Raw genomic sequence first — 20,531 nt, 5'->3', positions numbered from 1 at the left:
TGAAAATGCCTGATTGAGAGATTTTCAGCTCCATTTTGCTGACTAACTAGGTTTGGAGAGATCACATAAGGATTCATAGTTAAAATGTATATGGACACTGACTACAGAACAGAAGTCATGCTGAGCTAGCATTGCTGAGTTCTCAACATACAACGGCCATTACAAACTAAGCAAACACATGACAATCATTAAGCTTGTTTTGTAGACTTAGATTAATAAAATGAGCTTTGGGGGGCCGAATGTTCCAACCTGCACACCCTTTATATATATATTTATTATATTTGTATCTATGCAAGGCAGGCATATATATATATATATATATATATGCCTGCCTTGCATAGATACAAATTGGGATCTGTGCATGACCATGTCAATACGTGCACACAGATCCTGGCTTGCGTATACTCGCTGGGTACTGTACATGCACAAGTCATGTTTGTGCTCCACTGTGAATGGAGGAGTTTTGCTTTCAAAACCTAACTAGAGATGGACCCATCTCCCCCCACCAGCCAAAAAAACCAAACCCTGCCACTGAAAAACCTAGAATTTTGAAGAGCTTGGATCCAGATCTAAATTTCAAGTGTCAAACCCTGGATCCAATTCATCTGAGAGTGTTGGTTCATCCAACCCTAACACAACCTCCAAACCTTTAGAGGTTTGCCCCGCATTGACAAAGAGAGAGATGTGTATATACGTTGCTATATAACACACTAGATTCAGCCAGAGGGATGCTGGAAGTGCTAATTAGGAGTGAAACACAGGTGCTTTTTGAGATGTAAGTCAAAGGGATGGCAGATCAGTGACTCAGAGTTAAGCAGGAACCATCTTAATTGACCTTGTTGGAGAAACAATGACGTAAGATCCATTTTTATCCTTGCTGTTAAACGCTCTTATCCTTTTATTATTTACGATGATTTACTATGTCTACATGCTTGGTAACTGAGCAATGAAATGATTTCAAAAATATTCTTATGGCCTGGGGAGCATTAGATATCCTCTTCTGATGATCTGATGTAACAAACAATAACCCGAGAGAGAGAAAAATAGTGAGAAAGGCGAGTTGTTCATTCTTATTCCACTGAGGTCAGCCCTAAATAACTCTTCTGCCTCCCTTTGGGGGCACAGACAAGATAACAAGGACAACAATGTCAGAGCAAAGTACCGGGCCCCTCGATTTATAGCTAAGGCCAAACCACTAACGAACAGATTGGAGCTTTCTTTCTAAACATTGATAAGAACTGAGAGGAGACAACTTTGAACTAATGGGAGCAGATCCTCAGCTGGAGTAAGTTGGGAGAGCCCCCACTGGTAGTGATATCCCAATGCCTCCAGTCACTTCCACATCACAGTGCAAGCAAGAGGGAGTCTGAAGCACCAGATGCAGGCTGCACAGCTGACAGCCCCTGTGAGAGGGACAGCTGAGAACCAGCTCTCCACTAATCATCTCCCCTAGGAACCTAGAGATTCATGTACCTGTCTCCAACGAAACCACTCTCCAGCCTACCACTGGCTTAGTTTCTGTGGACCCTGTAATTCTAAGGGTGGCTTATCAGTGGGATTTACACCTCGTTGTCTAGGTACCTAATAAGCCAGTAGTCAAAATCTACCTACTAGTTACTGCTGTGCCTCTAAGCCTTAAGTACTCAAAACAATCCACTTATCCAGTGATTATTATTGGCATCTAACCCCAAGGGATTTGATAGATTTCCAGAATAATTGGGAATGTCTTAAAGACCCAGGTCTCTCTCTGTGTGTATACACAGCAGAGAATTAACTCTTGTGTAACCTCATAATGCTTCACAGGGCTGGGGCTATTCAAGAGTTAAGTGTAATTGATGATACAGAAAGTTATGGATAAAATAAACTAATTCCAGGCACAAGCCTCAAAACAGCAGCCACCCCTTCCTGTGTCTCAATTTCCCCATCTGTAAAATGGGGATAAATAATGTCCCTGACCCTTTTTTATAACGTGCTTTGAGGTCTGCTGATGAAAAATTATCAGAACTAGGTTTTATTAAGAAATCCTGTCTGTACAATGGCCTTCAAGTCATACTGTCTTATTTTCAATAAGAAATACTAAATTTGATGTTAAGCTTAACTTAAACTACAAACCTCCTAGATGATCCAGTCTTCCATCACGAACAACACAGTCTTCTACTTTATTGCTTTAGCCCTGGTCTACACTAGGACTTTAGGTCGAATTTAGCAGCATTAAATCGATGTAAACCTGCACCCGTCCACACGATGAAGCCCTTTATTTCGACTTAAAGGGCTGTTAAAATCGATTTCCTTACTCCACCCCTGACAAGCGGATTAGCGCTTAAATCGGCCTTGCCGGGTCGAATTTGGGGTACTGTGGACACAATTCGACGGTATTGGCTTCCGGGAGCTATCCCAGAGTGCTCCATTTTGACCGCTCTGGACAGCACTCTCAACTCAGATGCACTGGCCAGGTAGACAGGAAAAGAACCGAGAACTTTTGAATCTCATTTCCTGTTTGGCCAGCGTGGCAAGCTGCAGGTGACCATGCAGAGCTCATCAGCAGAGGTGACCATGATGGAGTCTCAGAATCGCAAAAGAGCTCCAGCATGGACCGAACGGGAGGTACGGGATCTGATCGCTGTATGGGGAGAGGAATCCTTGCTATCAGAACTCCGTTCCAGTTTTCAAAATGCCAAAACCTTTGTCAAGATCTCCCAGGGCATGAAGGACAGAGGCCATAACAGGGACCCGAAGCAGTGCCGCGTGAAACTGAAGGAGCTGAGGCAAGCCTACCAGAAAACCAGAGAGGCAAACGGCCGCTCCGGGTCAGAGCCCCAAACGTGCCGCTTCTATGATGAGCTGCATGCCATTTTAGGGGGTTCAGCCACCACTACCCCAGCCGTGTTGTTTGACTCCTTCAATGGAGATGGAGGCAATACGGAAGCAGGTTTTGGGGACGAAGAAGATGATGATGAGGAGGAGGTTGTAGATAGCTCACAGCAAGCAAGCGGAGAAACCGGTTTTCCCGACAGCCAGGAACTGTTTCTCACCCTGGACCTGGAGCCAGTACCCCCTGAACCCACCCAAGGCTGCCTCCTGGACCCAGCAGGTGGAGAAGGGACCTCCGGTGAGTGTACCTTTTAAAATACTATACATGGTTTAAAAGCAAGCATGTGAAAGGATTACTTTGCCCTGGCATTCGCGGCTCTCCTGGATATACTCCCAAAGCCTTTGCAAAAGGTTTCTGGGGAGGGCAGACTTATTGCGTCCTTCATGGTAGGACACTATACCACTCCAGGCCAGTAACACGTACTCGGGAATCATTGTACAACAAAGCATTGCAGTGTATGTTTGCTGGCGTTCAAGCAACATCCGTTCGTGTGTTATCCTCAGGAGAGTGAGATATAATCCATGGTCACCTGGTTGAAATAGGGTGCTTTTCTTCAGGGGACACTCAGAGGAGCCCATTCCTGCTGGGCTGTTTGCCTGCGGCTGAACAGAAATGTTCCCTGCTGTTAGCCACAGGGAGGGGGGAGGGTTGAGGGGGTAGCCGCGCGGTGGGGGGAGGCAAAATGCGACCTTGTAACGACAGCACATGTGCTATGTATGTAATGTTAACAGCAAGGTTTACCCTGAAAGAGTGTAGCCAGTGTTTTATAAAATGTGTCTTTTTAAATACCGCTGTCCCTTTTCTTTTCTCCACCAGCTGCATGTGTTTCAATGATCACAGGATCTTCTCCTTCCCAGAGGCTAGTGAAGATTAGAAAGAAAAAAAAACGCACTCGAGATGAAATGTTCTCCGAGCTCATGCTGTCCTCCCACACTGACAGAGCACAGACGAATGCGTGGAGGCAAATAATGTCAGACTGCAGGAAAGCACAAAATGACCAGGGGGAGAGGTGGCGGGCTGAAGAGAGTAAGTGGCGGGCTGAAGAGAGTAAGTGGCGGGCTGAAGAGAGGGCTGAAGCTCGAATGTGGCGACAGCGTGATGAGAGGAGGCAGGATTCAATGCTGAGGCTGCTGGAGGACCAAACCAGTATGCTCCAGTGTATGGTTGAGCTGCAGCAAAGGCAGCTGGAGCACAGACTGCCACTACAGCCCCTGTGTAACCAACCGCCCTCCTCCCCAAGTTCCATAGCCTCCACACCCAGACGCCCAAGAACGCGGTGGGGTGGCCACCGGCCAACCAGCCACTCCACCACAGAGGATTGCCCCAAAAAAAGAAGGCTGTCATTCAATAAATTTTAAAGTTGTAAACTTTTAAAGTGCTGTGTGGCATTTTCCTTCCCTCCTCCACCACCCCTCCTGGGCTACCTTGGTAGTCATCCCCCTATTTGTGTGATGAATGAATAAAGAATGCATGAATGTGAAGCAACAATGACTTTATTGCCTCTGCAAGAGGTGATCAAAGGGAGGAGGGGAGGGTGGTTAGCTTACAAGGAAGTAGAGTGAACCAAGGGGCGGGGGGTTTCATCAAGGAGAAACAAACAGAACTTTCACACCGTAGCCTGGCCAGTCATGAAACTGGTTTTCAAAGCCTCTCTGATGCGTACCGCACCCTCCTGTGCTCTTCTAACCGCCCTGGTGTCTGGCTGCGCATAACCAGCAGCCAGGCGATTTGCCTCAACCTCCCACCCCGCCATAAACGTCTCCCCCTTACTCTCACAGATATTGTGGAGCACACAGCAAGCAGTAATAACAGTGGGAATATTGGTTTCGCTGAGGTCTAACCGAGTCAGTAAACTGCGCCAGCGCGCCTTTAAACGTCCAAATGCACATTCTACCACCATTCTGCACTTGCTCAGCCTATAGTTGAACAGCTCCTGACTGCTGTCCAGGCTGCCTGTGTATGGCTTCATGAGCCATGGCATTAAGGGGTAGGCTGGGTCCCCAAGGATACATATAGGCATTTCAACATCACCAACAGTTATTTTCTGGTCTGGGAATAAAGTCCCTTCTTGAAGCTTTTGAAACAGACCAGAGTTCCTGAAGATGCGAGCGTCATGTACCTTTCCCGGCCATCCCACGTTGATGTTGGTGAAACGTCCCTTGTGATCCACCAGAGCTTGCAGCACTATTGAAAAGTACCCCTTGCGGTTTATGTACTCGCCGGCTTGGTGCTCCGGTGCCAAGATAGGGATATGGGTTCCGTCTATGGCCCCACCACAGTTAGGGAATCCCATTGCAGCAAAGCCATCCACTATGACCTGCACATTTCCCAAGGTCACTACCCTTGATATCAGCAGATCTTTGATTGCGTGGGCTACTTGCATCACAGCAGCCCCCACAGTAGATTTGCCCACTCCAAATTGATTCCCAACTGACCGGTAGCTGTCTGGCGTTGCAAGCTTCCACAGGGCTATCGCCACTCGTTTCTCAACTGTGAGGGCTGCTCTCATCTTGGTATTCATGCGCTTCAGGGCAGGGGAAAGCAAGTCACAAAGTTCCATGAAAGTGCCCTTACGCATGCGAAAGTTTTGCAGCCACTGGGAATCGTCCCAGACCTGCAACACTATGCGGTCCCACCAGTCTGTGCTTGTTTCCCGAGCCCAGAATCGGCGTTCCACAGCATGAACCTGCCCCATTAGCACCATTATGCATGCATTGGCAGGGCCCATGCTTTCAGAGAAATCTGTGTCCATGTCCTGATCACTCACGTGACCGCGCTGACATCGCCTCCTCGCCCGGTATCGCTTTGCCAGGTTCTGGTGCTGCATATACTGCTGGATAATGCGTGTGGTGTTTAATGTGCTCCTAATTGCCAAAGTGAGCTGAGCGGACTCCATGCTTGCCTTGGTATGGCGTCCGCACAGAAAAAAGGCGCGGAATGATTGTCTGCCGTTGCTCTGACGGAGGGAGGGGCGACTGACGACACGGCTTACAGGGTTGGCTTCAGGAGGCTAAAATCCACAAAGGGGATGGCTTTACATCAAGGAGTAGTTCAGGCAGGACTTCACGGAGGGTTCCAATAAGAAATGGTGCACCTAAGTTATTGTTCTTATTGGAACAAGGAGGTTAGCCTGGCCTCTGATTGATACATGGCTAGATCTACCTCGCTGCACCTTCTCTGTGAGTGACTGCAGTGTGACCTAGAGGAATGATTCCCCTAGACAGGGGAGGAGGCAAATGAGTACAAACAAATCTGGTCTATTTCTTGTTTTGATCCACTCCATCTATCTTTTACATCTTTGGCTGGCAGCAGACGGTGCAGAAGGACATATTGCCTGCCTGCTCACCATAAGACGGTTCAATAGGACTGACTGCCGGACTAAAAAAAATGACCTGGTCAAGTCACTAAAAATTTAGTCCCTGAGCCCATGTCTGCCCAGGCGCTCCTGATCGACCTCACACAGGCGACCAGGAACACCTCGGACATGACGAGGACGGCTACCAGTCGTACTGTACCGTCTGCTGCCAGAAGGCAATGGGTTGCTGCTACTGTGTAGCAATGCCGTACCGCGTCTGCCAGCACCCAGGAGACATACGGTGACGGTTACCTGAGCGGGCTCCATGCTTGCGGTGGTATGGCGTCCGCACAGGTAACTCAGGAAAAAAGGTGCGAAACAATTGTCTGCCCTTGCCTTCGCGGAGGGAGGGAGGGAACGGGGGCCGGACAATATGTACCCAGAACCACCCGCGACAATGTTTTAGCCCAATCAGAGTGCTCCATTGTGACTGCTCTGGACAGCACTCTCAACTCAGATGCACGATTGTTTGCCGTTGCTCTGACGCAGGGAGGGGCGACTGAGGACACGGCTTACAGGGTTGACTTCACGGAGGGTTCCAATAAGAAATGGTGCACCTAAGTTATTGTTCTTATTGGAACAAGGAGGTTAGCCTGGCCTCTGATTGATACATGGCTAGATCTACCTCGCTGCACCTTCTCTGTGCGTGACTGCAGTGTGACCTAGAGGAATGATTCCCCTAGACAGGGGAGGAGGCAAATGAGTACAAACAAATCTGGTCTATTTCTTGTTTTGATCCACTCCATCTATCTTTTACATCTTTGGCTGGCAGCAGACGGTGCAGAAGGACATATTGCCTGCCTGCTCACCATAAGACGGTTCAATAGGACTGACTGCCGGACTAAAAAAAATGACCTGGTCAAGTCACTAAAAATTTAGTCCCTGCGCCCATGTCTGCCCAGGCGCTCCTGATCGACCTCACACAGGCGACCAGGAGTACCTCGGACATGACGAGGACGGCTACCAGTCGTATTGTACCGTCTGCTGCCAGAAGGCAATGGGTTGCTGTTACTGTGTAGCAATGCCGTGCTGCGTCTGCCAGCACCCAGGAGACATACGGTGACGGTTACCTGAGCGGGCTCCATGCTTGCGGTGGTATGGCGTCCGCACAGGTAACTCAGGAAAAAAGGCGCGAAACAATTGTCTGCCCTTGCTTTCACGGAGGGAGGGAGGGAAGGGGGGGACTGACGATATGTACCCAGAACCACCCGTGACAATGTTTCAGCCCCATCAGGCATTGGGATCTCAACCCAGAATTCCAATGGGCAGCGGAGACTGCGGGAACTGTGGGATAGCTACCCACAGTGCAACGCTCCAGAAGTCGACTCTAGCCTCGGTACTGTGGAAGCACTCCGCCGAGTTAATGCACTTAATGCACTTCTGTGGGGACACACACACTCGAATATATAAAACCGATTTCTAAAAAACCGACTTCTATAAATTCGACCTTATTCCGTAGTGTAGACATACCCTTAGAAAGAAGCATATGTGGAGAAGCTTAACCAAAGAGGGAAGTGTGGATAGAAAGCAGAATCATCGGAGCACCCAGGGATGTGAAAAGGGATGAAGGAATTGGGCCAACTGTTTCCTCCCTGCTACAATGTCACCGCTGGATGAAGGAATTGTAGTAAGAGCTGGAGTCAAGAAGCCAAGTGTTGTGTATAGCAACAACTTTATTAAGCCTTCTGCCTTATGAACAATGCTATGTATTCTTAGGTACCAGTATATGGTATTCCTTATATTCATTAGCTACCGATCCATATATACAGATATATCTCCTTTCGCTAGCAATCTTGTAACAGATCAGATCTGATGGTAGAGTCTTATACAAAACCCAGGGGAAAAGTCTAGTTCACTGTTCTGGGTTTTGAATCAGGCACTCCATTTTATACTATTACACCATTCCTGTGGATGGCACCCTACGAACAAAGAACAAGACAAAGTTCCCTTCCCAGAGGAGCTTGGAAAGTTGTGAAATCCAGTCTGGTAGCAACATTGCTCCTTTGGCCTTATAGCTGGAGGGAAGATCAGGTCAGCCCATAAGAGGTGTGCCCAGCTGACAGCCTGGATTAGTTTCTAGAAACCAGCTAGATTTCTTTTATCCCAGAGAAGAGTGGAGTGAAGTCCTTGTTAGCTTGCACAATGTCCCTTTGGATGCAATGATATCTCTCATTGTACGGCTCCAGATAAGCCTTTATTGCTCACCACCACTGCTCTCCAGCTCTGGACCTCCATCTCTCCTACACAGGCTGAGATTCCCTGCCACACCTGCAGGTTGAAGCTACATCCCTCGTCTGATACCATGGGTTTTTAATTCCTGGATTTAAATCCCCTTCTCACTGCCAACTCACCCAGCATTTCCACCGCAGATCCCGCATGTCCTTGATCACTTTGTTATTGTGTGTAATGCAGTAGCACACTGCGGCTCCATTGTACAATGTGCTGAGGATTTAATATGAGCAATAGGGAGTTAATCAAACGCATAGTGAGAAACAGCCCAGGAGCGTCCAGTCTAATGGAACACAGGATTGGAGGGGAGAGGTGAAACAACTTCCCCTCTCTGTTGTGTGACCTTGGGAACAGACCCCATGTCTCCTGACTCCTAGTCCAGTGCCCTACCCTCTCGACTACATTACATCCTCATCTCCTCTTTTGATTATGCTGAGCACAAGGATTTAGTACGAGGGAACAGCACATGCAGAATGACACAGAATATGGGTGCTGGGTGGCATTGTGAATTGATGGACTGGCTTTTTACTGTTGGGCTCCCGGAAGCTCTGTTTTCCCACCACAGATACAAAGCAGCTGCCACTGACAGCAAGAGGATTTACTTGCATACTGTAGCTAGAGAAACAGACCCCTGGCTTCAGATCATGATTAGATCTCCGTTATGAGTTGCCTTGTTATGTCCTTTGCTAAGTGGAGAGCATAAAAGCCGCTACACAACACTTCAGATCTTTATAAACATTTTGAGAGGCCCCGTGGCTGCTGGATCAGGATGATGATGCATTGGCAGAAAGGTATGGGGAAAGTTCAAAGAGTGCTCACATGCATTATGCCTAGCTCAGCTACTATTGGTTTAATATGCAATGAATTCGCCCACAGTTGAAAGAAAGAAGATGACGACAACAACAGGTGATCCATAGAGGGAATGAGTCCATGGTCTCTGCCCCATTTCCAATAAGAAAGGTGTCCATATAACAAAAACCATAATCACAGCTGACAGAGCAACTGACTAATCAGCCTGCCAAGGACTGAACTTCTGTACCTGTTTGATGGAGAAAGGGCTTCAGTTTTTACTGCTGATCCATATCCTTTCACAAGCACTTAAATCCAAACTGAGAGCAGATGGGTAACAGCTGGACATAGTTAAACAGGCTGGTGAGAGAGCTGACAGTGGCACGAGGACAGGGCAGCCCTAGCAGTGAACGGTGAACACAATACAAGTGCGGCAGCTAAAGCTCTGGGTGTGACTGGTGGTACCAATTGGTTTACTCACCGAGAACTTGCTCACCTCTGAATTTGACCTTTGGTTTCAGTAGAACTTGCACAAACTTGTAATGGTTAACCAGTTCCCCCATAATAGTCCTGTTATTTTTCAGGACAGCGTTCGAAAATGCTAGACAACTACTGTAGTAAAGGATTTATTGTGCTGGCAACAGACTGTAAAACCTGATTACACGACGCTGAGGATTGCCTAAGCCAAGTTCCCATTGATATAAGCTCTTAGGGTCGGGGGAGGCACAAGTCTTGCTAGAAGATATCAGCTCTGGACGTGACTTGAAACTATGTCACACAGGGCAGAAGTCATGAGCAGTTCAACAACCCTTCTCAACTCCCCACAGTATGTCCTTCTGTCCAAATGACCAGAGGATGGGGCGATGCAAGGGGTTTGAACACACTGTTCAAATCTGGCCTAAAAATCAAAGAAATGTTTAGGACATTGGCCCGTTTCCATCTAATCAAGTGACGATCCAGAGGTAGGTGACAATGAAACTGACTGAGCTGGTTGAGATTTTTCACACATTTTTCATTGAAAGGTGGCCTTCTTTCAAAAGCTCAACTCTTTGCAAAAATTTGTCTTCATTGACACCGTCCTCCTTGCACAAAATTTCCCAGAATGTTTTTATCAATATTTTATTGAAGTTTATATCAGAATCATTGTTGATATTTTTCATTCACTGAAAGCCCATGTTTGAAATTAAATATAATTGATAATGATTTTTTGCCCCCCCCCTTAAAAAAAATCATAGAAAGTTTTCACAAGCAGTGGAAAATGGGTCTATTTTGAACCCCGAAACAACTTCAAAATTTTGAATTTTTCCCCAAATCATTTTCCCACCATCTCTAAAAACTGAGCTGTCTGCAGAAAGGGAAGATGAATTGAACAAAAGGTAACACTCCAATAGTCCTAGTAAGTGCTCTCAACCACTCAAACTATGGCAAACCTACGGGAATTACTGTCTGGACAGGTGCAGTTTGGCTGTTCTCCTTTTCCACAGCTAGCTGCTATTTTTTTCCTGAAAAGATCAGCGCCCTAATAGACCTCCTGCGTGCATGCGACAGAACCAGATGAGATTGTCAAACCTGCCTAAGGGATTTGGATATCCAGAATTAATGGGAACTATATATGGAGGAATAGGCCTATGGCCAAAGTCCATTTAATCACAAAACAAAATTGGTTTTGGGTGCCATTGGAAGCAGGGCTTCAGACATCTAAGCAAGGCCCATCAATGAAAGGATAAGACTAGGACAGCTGGAGTAGCAGGTGAATCAATGGCATATGGGCCACATCCTTGGCTGGTGTAAATCAGAAGAGCTGTATTGACTTTCCTGGAGCCATGTCAGTTTACAACAGCTGAGGATGCTTCCCAAAATGTACAAAGTGTCACAAGCCCTTGATCTAGAGCAGGCTCCTCTTGGAAGCAGCCCCAATAGCACTTGGCCTGCTAGGTTAGGCAAATTTGCTGCCCTCCAGCTCTAAAGCGTAGCCAGCAGGCAGCAGCAGCCCCCTGCATAGGCAGACATGCATGATTCAAGTGGCTGCAAAGGTTGCTTCGTATAAGTGAATAGGAGCGAGGATAGTTGCTGGGACATACTGATTCCTAGGTAATAGGGCTTGCATTCAGACTTTTCAGGATGCTGAAAGGGTCCTGCTTATCAAAGCTCATTTTAAAACCTCCAGAGTTTGCGATAGATGTGAGGATGGAGGCTTTAAACACAGAGATCCGGGTCTCTTCTCTGCAGCAATCTGTCACGGGCACCCAGAGAGTTTATGGTCCGGCCTTCTTACCATAATGCTTTTGATGCTTAATAGCTGTCACTCGTGATTAAACTGACAAAGAGCAGGGTTGAGAGCAGACATCCTTTCAGGGTGCCTTTGCTCAAGGCACACTGTTCTAAGGTGTGGAAAAGAGAAGAGGAATAGGAGATATAAACAAAAGTCTAAACAAATATTTAATGGCATAGCAGAGACTCATTGAACACGCCTATTCCCAGTCATACAAGAAAAAGGGAGCACTAAGGCAACAGATATTTTAGAAACGTGTTTCCTATTTAGCAGCTCTTGTCATTAACCTGTGGAACTCATTGCCTCAATAATATCCTACAGCAATCAGTTTAGTAAACTATTGATCTTCAAGAGCCTAAGATGTGCAGTATATTGATAGGGTACACCTAGCCACATTGCAGGAGGGGGAACTAAAAACATGTAACTTGTAACGGGACTTGTGCTCCTAAGTCATGTATGTGTTTTTGCCAATGCCACCCAGAATGTCAGAAGCTTAACAGGCTGTGGGATTCATTACTTTGGATCAGTACATTGGGGAAGATTGCCAACGACACAGAGATGTGGTAGGCACCCAGTTTCTATTTGCGGCTTTGAAAATCTCCTGAATATTGTATCTCAGTTTTGTGATTTAGGCAGCACTTACTCTAGGAAGCAGGTAATGCCCTGTCATAGCCCAGTGGAAAGTAGGCCTGATTAATCTAATTCACTGTACTCAGATCTTCTTGGCACCCGAGCCCCTATGCCTGAATATGCTGCCAGGAGACTCAGTAGTGCATCAAAAGGTTTTTTTGGGGTAACGGGTGGGGGGGAGGGGTGTTGGTGGGGATAATGTTACATATTGTGCAGAGATCCTATTAACTTGTTTGAATGTCATGACTTAGATATATTAGCATGAGAAAGAGAGCGAGAGAGAGAGCATATATAGCAGAGGACATGACTGATAACCTTATCTTAGGTCTATGTGGGTAAATAAATCCCCTCTCCATCCATGTATCAGAGGTTTGCCACTTTTCACAAGACTTTCTGCTCACAGAGTCATTTAGCAAACACATGATACTATATGCCCTAAAAACATGAAGATGCCAAACAGGAGTTATTACTTAGGGAGCACTGATAGCAGAGGAAGACATGGTCCCTTACCTAAGGCTTTAGGTCATTAATTTAGACTGATTCAGCTCTCATCACTTTTTACATTGGTCTGACTCTACTCATTTCAAAGGAATTCTGATTTATACAGGTATAAGAGGACAATCAGGCCCTTAATTTCTAGATTAAACAGACAAGAGAGTTAAGAGATATAAGGTCCTGAATTTCACAGGTGCCGAGTGCCTGTAACTCCAGTGAACAGTGTAACAGGATACCAGAAGATGGTCCAATCCCAGGAGTCCAGATTTTTAAATGCATTTCTTTTGCTGTGGGTCTTTGCAGAAAAAGTGTGTTTTGAAGAGGGTGGCGCAAGTGGATTGGCAGCAGCAGGCAGGGGAGCAGGAGGAAATGAGCTCAGAGATGTACAGTAGATGGAGTCATATTGTGAGGCTGAGTCAAGAAGCTGCAACCTGGTGTGGTAGATTACAGCAGTGTAGACCTATGTAATATGGTGCTTTCTTTTCTCTCTTTGATGAGCAGTGAAATAATTAAATGTGTTGACATTTAAAGTATCATTGTTGGCATCTGGCTAGCACCCATTGACATGAACAGAGCATCTCACACCTCAGAGCTATTGTTTCAGGCTCTCTGCAAACTCAGGTGCAAACATCTCTACAGCAGTTACACTCACTTCGTGTTCTGAAGGTTTTCTTCTCAGCCATACCAGCTAGAGACTGGAGAACAATAGGGAGTTCCACCCACACCCTGCACTTTGGGAAACAATGGGCAAGAGCAAATCAATAAAGTGGTCAGTGACAAGGAGCATGTTGTGATCATGATCATGGATGATTTAGTTGGGGATTGGTCCTGCTTTGAGCAGGAGGTTGGACTAGATGACCTTCTGAGGTCTCTTCCAGCCCTGATATTCTAGGATTCTATGATCAGATAGTTAGAAAGAAGGGTGATTTTAGCAGCATAAGTCTGTATCAAGTGGAGGGGAGTCAGATGAGTTTCAGGAGGGCCAGAGGAAGAAGAAGCTACTGAAGACAAAAGTAAGATATGATCCAAGTTGTGGTTTTGGAAATACATAGGGAGTTTCTGGTGATGTCTGGTTGCTGTCCTGCGTGTGAGCTGGTTGCACTTGAACCTATAACTCCTTCTGGGATCATATAGATTTCCCTAGGATGTTCCTTCAGTCTCTCTTTTGCTCATTCTCACCCAGCCTGCATTCTACCATAAACCAAACAACTACTCCTCATGTTTTTTATCTTCCATAATTCCCTTTATTGCTGTGCAATAGAGACACAAAGGTAATAAACCTCTTAAGAGGAGCGGAGATGCCCACCTGTTTTATTTCCCCTATTGATTTTGTATCATTTGGATACCAGTACGGAAGTGCAAAATAATAATAATAAAAAAAACCCCCACACCCTGTCTGCAGTGTGTAGTTTTATATAGCATCTTTTTATGCTACAAGTGCTTTCCAGAGTAACATAGCATCTGGACAGGCAAACGTAGCAGCCATTATGCACTCAGCATTCAATATGAACTCCTAAAAAACTGGAATGACAGCAACCTCCCATGTATTCTGAGGAGAGAGAGAGATAGAATTCTGCAGTTAGCTCCCTACATTCTGAAGCATTCCAGTAGAAATTCTGTGGCATCTTATGGTGAATTTAATTTTTTTGGTTTTATGACTATGAATAATTTAGTCAGTACAGTAGCCCCTCCGTTATTCATTCTGATATTTAATTCTATTTATTTTACTCTCTCCGCACATTATAATATGCTAAATGTTATCATTAGGATCCAGCATTAACACTAATAATATAAATGGGGGTAGCGCCCACCTCTCCAAGCTATTCCTTCTGGTTGTCTGCAGACATCAGGGCATCAGTTTACATTCGGGTCACAGTTTTAAGCTTTCCATTGGAACCCTGAGGGCAAGGAACCTAATTTGTAAAAGATTCCAACACCATAAAAGACAATTGGGATAATCTGGTTTGACCTCCTGTAAACACAGGCCATAGAATTTCCCCGAAATAATTCCTAGAGCATCTTTCAGAAAAACATCCAAAAATTGCCAGCAATGGAGTAGAATTCTGCAGAAAATCACATGGCAGCAGAACCATGGAGTATACAAACCCCATGAAGGTTAAAACTTGTTTCATTCAGACAGGTGGATGGGCAGTATTAGTGAGGACTCGGATAATAAATGATATCCTGTTTTCTGTTTAACCCCACCCCTACCCCTGCACATGGCAGGAGCCTGAATTTCAGTAGCCCAACATAGATAATTACCTTGAAGGATATGTCTACATTACAAACTTAGCTCAACCTTGATTCACAAACAAAAGAGCTTATAAGCAAGGAAAATTTGAGAGATTAAGACTAGTCTCATGCTTTTGTAGCCAGAGGCAGTTCCTTGCTCAACACTGCTGCAGTTTACATTTCTGTTTATTCCCACCATCCCCACGACTCATTAAACAGCCCTGCGTGTTCACCATCCACCAAGGGCCTTGGAATTTCATTCTGCCTCTCAGTCTTACATTTAAAAAAGAAAAAAAAAATCAGATAGTGATCTTGAGATCTTTGGGCTAGCATGAGAAAACGTGACCTCACTGCAAAATAACAGTCCGCTCTAGGCCACCAAGCATGGTAGTTGCCTGGACTACTGTAACAAGCAACACACAGTTGAGGGGGTTTGTGTCTGGATGGGGGAGTGAGTTAATGGGAACAGTTAAGCTAGACTTAAAGATGAAGCTCTAACGAGGAGAAGTCTCAGCTGTACCCCCTATGTAGTCCTGCATTGTAAAGGTCACATACAAGCCTAGGGCCCGTTCTAGAACCCACAGCCTTCTGACCTAGAGGTGAGAGCGTGAAGCCATCCTTCCTTGTCCATCTGTAGGATAGAGCTTGTTGCATGTTATTTTATTTTTTTGACAGATCTTTTCTCCATTGAAAATACTGTTTAATTGAAGCCAAAATGTTTCATGGAAACATGTCAGTTTCAAGGAAATTTTCATCAGGAACGTGTTCCAGGTCCAAGATACAATTTCTAGTATATATATATATATGTGAGTGAGAGATACAGATATCCTTCCCTCTAATGAAGTGTTTTTTTCCTCTTTAACACCTGGCTATAGCACAGTCTCATCAACAGCTTGGCCTATCCTCAGTTACTCGGTGGGCTGAAATTAACCTAACATATTAACATGTTTGCTTTTCTCTAATTTTACACTTCAGAAACAGCTGTTGAGACTGGCAGCCACTTGGCCTCCTCAATCCCGGCAGTGCCTATTGCCCAGCATTAGTGTAATCATTAGCGCTTTAATGGCAGCATTATCTCCTGCTAAAAGGGTCACCACAACTCAAGGCAGAGCTTCTGCCAAGTGAAAACAGGCTACAGGTGAAATGAGATGGAAACTGCAAAGTGTTGCTTCTATCTTAACCCTCTTAAAGACCTGTTGACACTGTGCAGAGAGGATTGAATGTGCCTAGGCTGCAAAAATTTTGGCCAGGGCTTTGCTGAGAAGGTGGAGCTCTGATTAACTCCTGTATCGTTCGGACAAATCAAAGGATATAAATACAGCGAAAGGAGGATGGGGGAGTCACTATAAAGCAACTCTTGCCCCTCCAAGCAGACCTCACTTCTTCTCCTGCTGCCACCTAGTTAGGTAAGTCCATTTTCCTCTATCTGTGTTTGTTTTTCAATCCCTTTCCTTAGGAGAATGTAGTGCCAGTGAAAGGTGCTGGCTTGACAGCTCTGGCAAATGATGTCAGCTATCTGCAGCTTTGGCACAGCATGGGGAATCAAACTTTCCCACACTGCCCTGCCCAAGAGCTTCGGACTTGACATGAATGGGTTACCTATCCACAGCCAGTCAGTCTTTGTGCTCTCTCTGCTAGGACAGCAGACAAGGGTGCTAGTCAGTTCCCGCAGCGATGGTGGTTTTGTGATGTTCATAGCACAGGTGGGCACCGCAAGCAGGAAGAGGTGACGGCTGAGGCTCAACAGTGAAAGTTCATCTTGAGTGTTTTCCCCACAAAATATTTATGGCCAGGAGCAACCTGCTAGAAGGGGGAGAAACCCACAGGCTAACATTTAAAAAGCCCAGCTCCTTATAATTGGGCATTGAGGGCTGCCTCCTTACGCCGGCCATGGCTGAAATGCATTGGTAGGATGGGTAAGGAAGCTGGCACTGCTATGGCACAAGCAGAAGCTGCCTGATCAGGTCTGTTTCACCCCTTTGTGTGCACCTTGGGATTAACATGGCAGATGACTGCAGCATTCCATTCAAAAGACTATAGCCCAGGTCCTGGTGTGTGGTGTAGCCATCCCCTAACTAGCACCACATGACTAACATAACTGGCCATAGAAGGGTCGTCCTGCTGTAGGAGGGTCCTCTGCTGCTGCAGAGATGCTTTTGTGGCTCCTACAGCACAACCCCTCTCCCCACCAGCGCTGGTGTAGGGAACATGACTGGGGTTTCCATGTGTCCCACTGAGCCCTGTCTGCTTTGCTGCCCCAGGATTTGGGGAGATCATAGGCTACCTTTGCATTCGTCCCCCTGAGGCTCCGAGCTGCGGCTGATGTGCAGGAGTGAAGAGCAGTTCTCTGTTATTTCATACTCAGGCACTTAGGGTCCAGTCACGTTCTTTGGGGGAAGAGGCCAGGGGGCAATAAGTTAGACATGAGCCATTTTCTACTTGACTGGGTTCCATATGGACTGGCTACAAGCTGTTTTTTAACAAGTATTATTATTATTAATGTAATATCACATGGGAGGCACCAAAGTTTCCCTGTGACAGGGATTCATAAAGCACCCTCTCACCCATGATTCTGTGGGATTGTTAGAGGGGGCCCTTCCATCATCTTGCATTGACTCTCTTGCCAAAGGAATTAAAGGATTTAAGATGCACGACGATGTAAGTCTATTAAACTCTCTCCTACCCACCCTCCCTGTCTCTGCCTTGTTCTCCACCTCCCTCCCTCTCTGTAGCTTTCCTAGGTCTCACCCCTCTCGTCATGGCTCTCTGGATCCAATCACTGCCTCTCCTGGCCCTCCTTGCTCTTTCCGGCCTCACGATCAGCCATGCTGCTGCCAACCAGCACCTCTGCGGCTCACACCTAGTGGAGGCCCTCTATCTGGTGTGCGGAGAACGGGGCTTCTTCTACTCTCCCAAAGCCCGACGGGACCTCGAGCAGCCCCTAGGTAAGTCAGCTCTTTCCAGCCATCCCACTGGCCTTCCCTGCAGCTCACGTCTGCTTCTTCCCTGTTGGAAACCACTTCTCTTTACGCAGGAACTCGCAGGCCCTGTATAGATGGGTAGGAAGCCTGTTGCTGAATCATAGCGAGAAGATGCTTCTCCATCACAGGGTGGCCGGTGAGGAAAGGGGAAGTCTGTATGGCAAGAGTTGGCAGGGAGAAAACTAGGGCACAGCATGTCTTGATTCTGCCATCTGTCCTTCAGGACAAGCTGTTGAAATGTTAGCAGCCCTCTTCTCTTCAATGGGGAGACAATGTATGAAGCAAAGAAATGATGCTAACTATTATTAATTTGTTCTGTGGTAGAGCCTAGCAATCCCAGTCATGGACCTGGACCCCATTGTACAAACACTGGAAAAATCATATTTCAAATGAAGTCTTTTTTTAAACACAAAGGCTGGCTGGATGGTCCTGCAGTAAAGCAACATGCTGCCGTGCTGTAGGAACAATCACTGAAGGCTCACACTTGCCTCCTCCCTTGGAAAGCAGGGGCTGGGAACGGTGCCGTTCCCAGCCCCTGATGGGCTCACAAAGCACTTCATGCTGCCAAATGGCTGCCATGGAAGTGGTATTGACAGGCACCACGGCTCTTCTCAGCCAGTTGGCTGAGCACAGGACGTTTGAAGGAAGGACAAGGCTTGTCTACATGGTAGTCCAAGATTTCAGGTGCATTCCAAGGGAAAGAGGGGCTTCGCCATGTAAAAATGTCCTGAAATCAGGAGCTCACTTGGGCACCAGTGGCACTGTAGCATCTGCTTGACTGAGGTGCAGAGTGAATGGGCTTGTTTCCAAGCTATTCTGTTTGACAGTAAAAGGACTGGCTGGAAAATTTCAATTAAACAGGAAGCCCCTTTGTGCTAGGAGCTTTTCAAACATAAAACAGGGAGCCCCAGAGAACTTCTAACCAAAGACAAACAAAGAGCCAGGGGAAAGTGATGCAATAATGGAAACTGTCACAATTTTTCCATCTAAACTTTTGTAGTTGTACAATTGCTTTTTTTCCCCCTTCCAAGCAAAAAAAATTCATTTCATTTGAAGTTTTCCATGTTTTTCATTGAATAGCCAAATATTTAGTTTGAGAAATTCAGTTCATCAAAAATGTGTTGAAAATTTTTGTAAAAGTCCTCCATTTCCCCCCCAAACTTTTCACCAAACATAAACAGGTACCATGTTTCAGTCATCCTTAGGCTACATGCAACCACTGAAGAGGAAAAGGGTATTCAAGATCCAAGAGGCAGCGCATCCAACCTCACAACTAACGCTTGCCCACAATCCCTTGGGTAGTGCAGACTCACAAGATGGGGACCCTGAGACATTTGCAATTCTAGCCTAACTCACCTCCATGTAACAGAGCAGCACATTTTACAATAGTCTATTACCAGCCAGACACCTCATTTAGCTCAGAAGATCTTTCTCCATCTCTACAAGTCCCCCATAATAATTCTACACCCTCTTCCTTTCAGTATTACCAATACCCATCCAGCGTGGCCCCTCTAATGAATTACAGAACCTGGTTGGAACATGAAATACAGGAAGCATGACCAGATTGCAAGTGTGAAAAAGGGGGACACTTCATTTTTTTCCGGGGAGCAGGGTATAGTTGCGTATATAAGACAAAGCCCCTAATATCGGGACAGTCCTAATAATATTGGGACATCTGATCACCCTAAATACAGGGCCTCTATATGCTACAATATTAATAAAGGGAAAATAAATTCAGTTTTCCCCCTATTTTCCAAACAGCTCTATACAGGAAATACTGATCACTATAAAGAGATACCCCAGCGGAGATAAAACAGCCAAAGGTAATTCTGTATATAATTCCACAAGGTTTTCTTCTTTTTCCTGGCAGCGAATGGCCATCTGCAGAATGCGGTGGAAGAACTGCCATTCCAACAACAGGAATACCAGCAAGAGAAGAGGGGAATTGTTGAGCAATGTTGCCATAGCACCTGCTCCCTGTACCAGCTGGAAAACTACTGCAATTAGAAGAGACAAAGATGGAGGGGAGTGTGTGTGTGTGTGTGAGAGAGAGAGAGAGAGAGGCACTTTTGGTATTGCACCTTTAAAGCAATTGAATAAAAACGCTGTGAATCTACTCCAGGAGCTGTGGAATTCATTATGTGTTTGCCTCTGGAGCTGTCAAGGTTCCTTCCCCACTCTGAACTCTAGGGTACAGATATGGGGACCTGCATGAAAACCTCCTAAGCTTACTTTTACCAGCTTAGGTTAAAACTTCTCTAAGGTACAAACTATTCTACCCTTTTCTCTTGGACTTCCACTGCCACCACCAAACATTTATCTGGATTTATTTTTATTAGGAAAGTGTTGTTTGGAAACGTCTTTCCCCCCAGAAATCCTCCTAACCCTTGCACCCCACTTCCTGGGGAAGGTTTGGTAAAAATCCTCACCAATTTGCACAGGTGACCACAGACCCAAACCCTTGGATCTTAGAACAATGAAAAAAGCATTCTTGAAAAGAAACATTTTAATAGAAGAAACAGTAAAAAGAATCACCTCTGTAAAATCAGGATGGTAAATACCCTACAGGGTAATTAGATTCAAAACATAGAGAATCCCTCTAGGCAAAACCTTAAGTTACAAAAAAGACACACAGACAGGAATATTCATTCTATTCAGCACAGCTATTTTCTCAGC

General features: G+C 45.9%; 1 protein-coding gene across 1 annotated transcript; it reads left to right on the top strand.

Annotated features, from left to right (window-relative positions):
* Positions 1–17,632: 17,632 nt before the first annotated feature.
* Positions 17,633–19,902, top strand: INS (insulin). The gene is made up of 2 exons (XM_074956911.1): positions 17,633–17,819; positions 19,726–19,902. The coding sequence occupies exons 1-2, from the start codon at positions 17,633–17,635 to the stop codon at positions 19,860–19,862; spliced, it is 324 nt and encodes a 107-aa protein (XP_074813012.1). The 3' UTR covers positions 19,863–19,902.
* The last annotated feature ends 629 nt before the right edge of the window (positions 19,903–20,531 follow it).

The sequence above is a fragment of the Natator depressus genome, chromosome 6 (genome assembly GCF_965152275.1).
Source record: "Natator depressus isolate rNatDep1 chromosome 6, rNatDep2.hap1, whole genome shotgun sequence".
NCBI lineage: Eukaryota > Metazoa > Chordata > Testudines > Cheloniidae > Natator > Natator depressus.
The sequence above is the reverse complement of the archived record's forward strand: the minus strand, read 5'-3'. Positions and strand labels throughout refer to the sequence as shown.

Coding starts and splice junctions, on each gene's coding strand:
- INS (XM_074956911.1), top strand. CDS start 17,633: ATGGCTCTCTGGATCCAATCACTGCCTCTCCTGGCCCTCCTTGCTCTT. Junction 17,820..19,725: donor GGACCTCGAGCAGCCCCTAG/GTAAGTCAGCTC, acceptor TTTTCCTGGCAG/CGAATGGCCATCTGCAGAAT.